At 42.8% G+C, this 8,440-nt stretch overlaps 1 protein-coding gene across 1 annotated transcript in view; it reads left to right on the forward strand.

Moving 5' to 3' along the window:
- Positions 1–5,999, forward strand: part of HTRA1 (HtrA serine peptidase 1) — a 31,914-nt gene extending 25,915 nt beyond the window's left edge. The window contains exons 6-9 of the mRNA XM_041415318.1: positions 414–528; positions 1,331–1,388; positions 2,794–2,889; positions 5,271–5,999. Coding sequence (XP_041271252.1) covers positions 414–528; positions 1,331–1,388; positions 2,794–2,889; positions 5,271–5,439 — 438 coding nt within the window. The 3' untranslated portion in view covers positions 5,440–5,999. The remainder of the gene's footprint in view (positions 1–413; positions 529–1,330; positions 1,389–2,793; positions 2,890–5,270) is intronic.
- Positions 6,000–8,440: the final 2,441 nt, after the last annotated feature.

Raw genomic sequence — 8,440 nt, forward strand, 5'->3', positions numbered from 1 at the left:
ACATCAGAGATGTTTCATCCAAAGCTCTTGGAGTTATACTGCCAGGAAAACTTTTGATTTTGGCAAACTGTATTTTTCTTTATGTTATTATGTAATAGTGGCTCAGGAGCAGTCGGTGCCATGCTGAAATAAACACAGAATAGCTGCAGAATGTGTTGCTCATCTGCTGCAAGCATGAGAAATGCCCAGTTTGGATCTCTTCTGCATCAAGATGAATGATCACATTGATTTTCCAAAATTCCTAAGTAGTGTTTTATCAATAGACTCAAAACATTATCCTTAAAACATAGAAAATAGAAGACCAGCTACAAAATGTGAATTTGTCTTTGTGACTGCTTGGAAGAAATAATCCATTCCTCTTTGAGGTGCTCCATATTTGCTAATAAGGCTTTTTTATTTTTTTTTTCCTCCAGGATGGTGAAGTCATTGGAATCAACACATTAAAAGTTACAGCAGGCATCTCATTTGCTATCCCATCCGATAAAATAAAGAAGTTCCTAACTGAATCCCATGACAGACAAGCTAAAGGTACTGTACTTGGGAAGAGGAAAACCAGAAAATAACCTGGTCTAGTGGGTGGCATCACTGCCCATGGCAGGGGGTTGGAAATAAGTGACCTTTAAGGTTCCTTCCAACACAAACCATTCTGTGAAAACAGTGATAAACCAGAAAGTCAGCAGCCTGGCTGGCATTAAGATTAAAAAAAAAAAAAAGTAGCCAAAACTCTGCCTCTACACTAATTCATAAATAGTAGCCAACACTCTGTAAGAATGGCTAAGAAAGTAAAAAAAAGCTGACTGGCAATGTAAAAAAAAAACCCCAAAACAATTTAAGCTGCTGAAGAGTAAAAGAACATTGCTAAAATAAAAAAAAAATAAAATAAAAAATAAAAAAACTACTTGTAAAAGTCTGCCATATAAATGCTCATATCTCCAAAAATACAACCAATGACAAGCACCAAAACAATAAGCAAATAAACCAAGCTGCAAAAATAAGACTGTCAAAAATAGACCTAAATTAAAAACATAAAAAAAATTATTCCTAACTCAGATGATCAAACCTCAAAAATTATTCCTAAACCTCAGATGATCAAAATAAAAATGTCACCTATAAATAAACACAAAACCAAAAAGTAAATTTAACCATAAACGGTATTCCTCAAGTTATCCATAACTATAAAATGTGTGCTACCATCAAGCAAGTAAAAAATAGAAAAAAATATATAAATATCAAAAGTCTGAACAAGTGAAAGATAAAGTTTTGAAAGCTAGCAGCCTGTGAGGCTCTTTAGGTCAGAACAACTGATCATGACTCGTTTTCCTTTTTGCAGGAAAAGCTGTAACCAAAAAGAAATACATTGGCATACGCATGATGTCCCTAAGCCCCAGGTAAGTAACCAGGGTGGCTCCTGACCCTTCCCCAGCGTGGTCTCTGCATGCATTTGGATCCAGCTGGGGACGTGCAGCAGCGCCCGGGAGGTTGGAGCCAGCACCGAGGGTCTCTGTGCGTGCTGGTGACAAACCCAGCCAGCCCTGGTGACAAACCCAGCCAGCCCTGGCCACCTTCTCCTCTGCATCTGCCACCTGGTGGGACTCTCCTCTAGACTCTCCTATGAGCTAGTTCTTAAACAGCTCCTGGCTTTTTCTTCTCCTTAATGCTTCAGAAGAGAGTAGCTAGTGCCTGTGGCTCTGTCCTGGGTTATATCCACGTTGTTGTATGATTTCATGGCTTACGTCAGCTACGTGCGTTCTTCCATTCCTATAAAGTTATTTTCATTAAACAATTCACTTAATGTCAAATGAAGCTTTTGTGTGGACTTGCTTATTCATGCTCAGACTACAGGAGACTCATGAGCAGGTAATGCCATGTCCTGTAAAAATAACCAGGAGTTTTCCCTTGGGCAGGAACCACAGGTAGAGCAGAGCATTGAAACACAAGGGGTTGGGGTTTTTTAGGTGTTCAGGATTGCAGGAGGTGATTCTGTCCCTCTAATCTGCTCTGAGGAGACCCCACCTGGAGTTCTGCATCCAGCTATGGGGTCCCCAGCACAGGAAGGTCATGGACCTGTTGGAGCCAGTCCAGAGGAGGTCCCAGAGATGATCAGAGGGGTTGAGCACCTCTCCCATGAGGAAAGGCTGAGAGAATTGGGATTGTTCAGCCTGGAGTAGAGAAGCTTTGGGCTTTACCTAATTGTGACCTTTCAGTACCTGAAAGGAGCCTGAAAGAAAGATGGGCAGGGAGTATTTACAAAGGACAAGGGGGAATGGCTGCAAACAGAGAGTGGGTTTAGATGAGATATTAGGGAAAAAATCTTCCCTGTGAAGGTGGGCAGGCCCTGGCACAGGGTGCCCAGAGCAGCTGTGGCTGCCCCTGGATCTCTGGAAGTTCCCAAGGCCAGGGTGGATGGGGCTTGGAGCACCCTGGGATAGTGGAAGGTGTCCCTGCCATGGTAGGCATGGGGACTGGATGGGGTTTAAGGTCCCTTCCAGCCCAAACCATTTTGTGATTCAACAATCTGCACATTCATTCTAAAGCTTTGAAATGTTTGAACTCTGATTGTCTGTGTCTGTTGAAATGGTTGCCTTTACCAGAAATAGACATTAAAAAGCTGTATGCATGCAAAAAAATGTAATAATTCCTGAAATACACATCTAAGGGTTAAAATGAATGCTGAGGTGACATACCAGTGTGTGTAAAACACCTCAACTTGTGTTAAGTGACTTCAGCAAAATGCGTGGGGGTTTTTTTCCTGTCTTGACAAAATATTTTCTTTGCTATTTCTTCATTTTTCAGCAAAGCTAGAGAGCTGAAGGATCGCCATAAAGACTTCCCTGATGTTGTCTCTGGGGCCTATGTCATTGAAGTCATTCCAGAAACACCAGCTGAAGCGTAGGTTGAAGTGCTTTTTTCTCAAAACCACTGCCACTGACTTAAGGGGGTAACGATGGAGACTTTTCCTGCTTAACTGGCTTTCTTCATTAGGCTAAATTAACAAGGCTGTGACCATCTGATTGCTGTTAGGTTGTCTGCTGGAAATGGGTTTGTGGTTTCATTCTGGTCCCTGATGGGCAATACTGTAACTGTATCAGGGTATTGCAGGGAAGCCCTGTCAGCCTTCCAGGCCCAAAGGGAAGGGATTCAGGGGGTGTGAAAACTCCTTTTTCGTTTTTCTCAGCAGTTGCTTCCAAGGCATCTGCTGTACCAGTGCCAGTGCTGAATAAAGACTTTTGTTCATGCACACTCTCCATGGCCCTGCTGGTCACTGCAGGAGAGCAAGTGAGAAGCTTTTGGGTCCACTTTGGAAGAAATGTCCATCTCAGCACTGGCCAAACCCAGCTCCCCTGGCACACCGTGGGGCTGAAATCCTCTCTTGGCAGCAGAGACTCTTCCATGTGAGAGCTTTGTCAGCAGTCACATTACTGGAAGAGCTTTTGGATTTGGACAACTGACTTTTTTTGCTCCTATTACTCAGTATTTGCTCAGAAGCTGGCCCTGCTGGTTGGTACCACGTCTGGCTGAAGCCTGGCAGCTGGGCTGTGGTCACTGGCTGGCTTTTGCTGGAGACACTTTTCTCTCAGGGTTTGCCTGATAGGAAACTGCTCAGTAATCCAGGGCAGGAAATGGGAAACCTTATTCATTTTCTGAAGCTAGGGACCATTTGAGAGAGGAGTAAATCTTAGTGGCAATAAAGAGGTTTATGTGGCACCAAAGGGATGTAGGCAGAAAGCTGCTTGGGGCAGGCATACATTGCCTTTTGGGAAGACTGCAAGGATGGTTGGATGGTGTGTTTTTAGGCAGTTTGGGTGTAAGATAAAGGGTGATAGCTGTCCAGCGTGCTCTCTGAACTGCTGCTGTGTTTGTAGATGATCCCTGTTGGCAGTGCTTGTCAGGCAGAGCACTGCTGAGTGTCTGCAGTGTGAGGGAATGTGCAGGAATGATTGGGCTGCTTCAGTGTAGGGCTGGAATTGCTGCCTTGGTGTTCAGGTTCAGTCTGAAGGTGCAGAACAGTCATTTAGGAGTGTGGGTGATAGCAGAGAGTGGGAGAGGGATTTTGTGAGGGAGAAGAAATGAGGCAATATAACCTAACGTGAAGGAAGACCCAAACCAAGGTGCTCCATCCAAAGGCTGGCCTGGCAGTCAAAATGCAGCCCATGTTGGCTCTCCCCCACTCCCAGTCCCTGCCTCAAGGGTTTCCTTCTGCTGATCTGTCCAGCACTTTTGTGGATGTGCAGAGCTGCAGTGACCTGTCCTGTGAGCCACATGCAGAGGCTGCATGAAAAACCATGCAATGACTTCCTGACTTCCTCCACAGACACATTTTGAGCCATGCCTTCTGTAGGCAACCAGATTTGTTGCAAACATTGGCCAAGGGCACCCTGCTTGCAGGAGACACTCGTGTCAGGCGCCTTCTGTGGGTGGAAGAGGCCGATGAGTGGTCTGTGGTTTTGTGAAGGATTATGCTTGTGAAGGGTTGAATCATGTCTGATCTGTCTCGGGTAATTTTTCCATAACTTGGAGCCAGATCGTTGTGCAAGACTGGGCAAGATGTTGTGGTCTGTGGCATCCCTCACCAGCCATTTCTTGGTGCTGGCAGCAGCTCCAGCCAGCCTGGGGAGAGACACAGCCCTGCTTCTGCCCTGTCTTGCTTTGAATCAGAAAGGTTCAGATTTTGAGGTCAGAAAAATGGATTTTGGCTGCTATGAGCAGCAGAGGAAGGACACATTTGATTTTTGGTGACCAAACAAGATGTAACACACTAACATGTGTTACTTTGCTCAGGTTTAAAACATGAAGGGTGGGTGAAGTGGCTGCCAGTAACCTGTATGCAGAACAGGGGCTGGAACTGCTTGTTAGCACACAGTGCCACTCAGGTTGCTTCTCTATGCTTCAGGTTGCTTCTATGTATTCAGGAACAAAAGCTTGGAAAATCTCCCCTCTAAAATGAATCTGCTTTGTTGCAATTATTTTAGAAGACAGATATCAACACCTAGGATCTTTATTGCAGAATTAACTGCCATTTGTAACAGCGAATTCCTTTGAATGCAGTCAAATATGGGATTCATCAAACCTGTACATCCATCAGATCCCGAGGTTTCTGCACTTTATTGTAACCTTCACTGCTTCCTAAATTCTGATTGCTTTCCTCATGGCTGCCATGTCTGCACAGCTGCTGTTGGGTGGGAAATAGAAATAATCCAGCGCTCTTTTTTTCTCCCCCCCTAATAGTAAAACTGCAATTATAATAACACATTGCTGCTTTGTGTTTCCAGTGGTGGCCTGAAGGACAACGATGTGATTATAAGCATCAATGGACAGTCGATAAGCTCAGCCAGTGATGTCAGTGACATTATTAAAAAGGACAGTACGTTGCACATGGTCGTGCGCAGGGGCAACGAAGATGTGATGTTAACAATAGTTCCCGAGGAAATCGACCCCTAACCAGAAACATGAGCTGGATTTCATGTTTTCTTTTAACAGCAATGGACTGCTTATATTCTCTCTGTGCTGGTACAGGAAAACGTTAGACTTCTGACCAACATTCTGCTTGTTCAGTGGATTAGTATTGGCCAACAGAGTAACTTCTACTAGGTTTAAGGTGCAAAATCAGTGTAATTTCACATACTCCAGATGATAATTTTTTTTCCTTCTGTATTATGTATGCAATGTATTCTTTACTGGCTTTTACATCCCCCGCTTAACGAATCGACGTTTGCTTCCCTGTGTTGAGTAGATTTCCTGTCATTTCCTCTAAGACTTAAACAAAACAAAACCCACGCACACAATGTGTGCTGTGGCATTCAGGTATTTATAGGTTAGCTGTGTTTTAACTGGAAATGCCATTGTAAAGGAGTAGTCAGCCTAAAAGAAGACACAATTGGGAAATAAAGTTTGGTTTATAAACACAAAAGGAATCCCAACCCAAATAACCTCCCAAGGATCCCGTGCAGGACTTTAATACTATGATATTTTCCTAGTGTTATTAAAAGAATTCAACAGTACTTCTTGTGAGTGACTCATTTTGCTTCCCCTTACGGAGTGGTTTTCTTTGCATGGCACATCTGCCTGGGAAGATGTCCTGGTGGTCTCCTTTTAATCATCATTTAATCACATTACTTATTTTTTCAGTATGTTCCTTGTGTTTGTGCTTTTGTGCATCTGTTCCCCTCAGCAAGGCTGGGTTGAATTTGTCATATTGCCTATGTCTTCCAGATGTTGATGCATTTCCTTACTGTTTTAATTACTGCTCCACCAATGCCTGGAATCTGTTTGCCCACTGTAGAGATTGCCACATGGTGGATCACAGATCTCATACCATTCTGGTTCAGATATCAGGGTGTCTGTAACCATTTAGACCTGGCCTTAAGCTCTTTAAAACAGGCCTGGTTTATCCAAATCTGGAGTGCTGGTGTGTATATGGACCTGTTTTTTTCTCTGGGAAATTGGGCATTCCTCTAATGGGCATTAATCTTCATACATATGTTTATTGATGCCCTTGAAGCTTGGGGGTGGTGAGTGGGTTTGTCTTGCTGTGAAGGAGAACAATCTGCTACACCTAATTACAAGGTAATTACATTGGGTGAATATTAGGCTAAGCAGCCTTTTCTTTGCTCTGTTGTAACATGTATTTCAGAGAATAAATCCAAGGGCTGTAGACAAGTTTTGGTGACTCTCATTCCTCAACAGGCTCTTCTTTTGGAAAAAGAATGTTTTAGTAAACCTCTCCAGCTGGGTAGCTGGCAGGTTATGATTTTTAAAGAAAGGGCTGTATTCTACCCAAATGCAGCAATAAATCCTCGAGAGCTGGATTCCTGACAGTGCTCCTTCTCCTCCCAGCTGTGTTCCAGCTCTGGTTCAGTTTATCCCAGTTTGAGGGGCCTCTGTATCCCCAGCTGCCAGTGCCTGCCCTCGCTCACCTGGATCACTGTAAATGTGCAGACTGTGTAGCATTAATTATTGCAGTGTGCCTTTCAGTGCAGTATTGACTCCTGGCAGGATGGAACACCTCATTACCACCTTGTGCCTGGGCTGTGGAAAATCACATGTGTGAAAATCTGCCAAAACACTGCAGTGCCAAGCACTGCCAGGCTGCAATCCTTTCCAGCCCCCAAAACTCAAGGCATGATCTTGCAGAAGTGTTTTGTAGCATCTTTGCACTGCAAGTTCATCCTGCTGATGTTGATTAATGTTCCAGCTTGCTGGTGAAGTGGTGATATGTTTTGCAATCTGTTTGTGCCCTGTGTAGCACAGAGTGGTGATACACAGCTCTCAGCAAAAATGAGTTTAAAAATCACCTGCCTTCTCTAGTACTCCACCTACCACAACTAGCAAAAATTAAACTAAAGCCTCAAAGCCAGGAAATTGTATTTAAAACCAAAGTTATTTTTCATCTGCCTCTTTATTTCAAAACAAGCGCTTGCACAATTTGCAGAGCTGATTGATTCTCTTTGTTGCTGTTGCTTGTTGTTGTGGCCTCTTAATATGCAAACTCATTAATTTTCTTTGTGTGGGCATTAGGAAAGAAGCAAATGAAATTCTGTAAATGATTTCCCTGGGTCACTGGGATTAGTGAAATATTTGACCAGAATTCTTGCCCTGAGCTCCATCCAGTGGGATGTGAGATGGTCTCATATCGCAGCCATTCACTTTGAAAGTGGTTTTCTGAATTACCTTTTCTTAATTTGTAATTAATTTCTGTGCAGTGGATATTGGTAACCACATGAATATCATAAGGATGAATATTTAGAATTTACTTTCCTTGTATCCAACCATGCAGCTACCCAGATGGTTTCTTACAATCAAAGTATTCTCCAAATGATTTTTGAGTATTTGAACTAAGATTACTGATAAGCAGAGACGTGGAAGCAAAGTTTTTCTTTAAATACAATTGATTACCATGTATTTTTGATGTATTGTGGGGTTACAGATTTGGAATGGTTTCTATTCTTTGTTATTTCAGCAGACAGTTCTTTCCAAAGTGCACTTGAAAATACTTTGTACAGAATACCTTTGGCACAGTTTGTTTAAATATCAGTTTCCTGGAAGTTTTATAAGTGTTGGATGCCAAATCAGGGAAATTGGACATTCTGGCTGGATTTTCAGTATTTTGGAGCATCTGAAATGGAAACTGGAGTTGCTGTGTGATGCTGAGTAGATGGCTACGTGTGCTGCACTTGGAGGTAGTTTCGAAATGCAAGTTCACTTATTCCATACAGGAAAGGTCTTGAGCTATAAAAAATGGTCATGACTAACAATTGTCTGGTTTCTGTGGCTTAGATGCCAAGAAGTAAAATCCTGTCATTTCATTGCTAGAGGATTTATTTATTTCTTTTATTTTCCCTCTCTTTACCTAGAACTATTTTGTATTCATGTTAAGGTAGCTGAGGATATTTTTAAAACCACATCTTTCCAAATTATGGTGAGAGGGACGTAAGGCATGATT

Source organism: Onychostruthus taczanowskii, unplaced genomic scaffold (genome assembly GCF_017590055.1).
Source record: "Onychostruthus taczanowskii isolate IOZ18803 unplaced genomic scaffold, ASM1759005v1 scaffold5, whole genome shotgun sequence".
In the NCBI taxonomy this organism is placed as follows: domain Eukaryota; kingdom Metazoa; phylum Chordata; class Aves; order Passeriformes; family Passeridae; genus Onychostruthus; species Onychostruthus taczanowskii.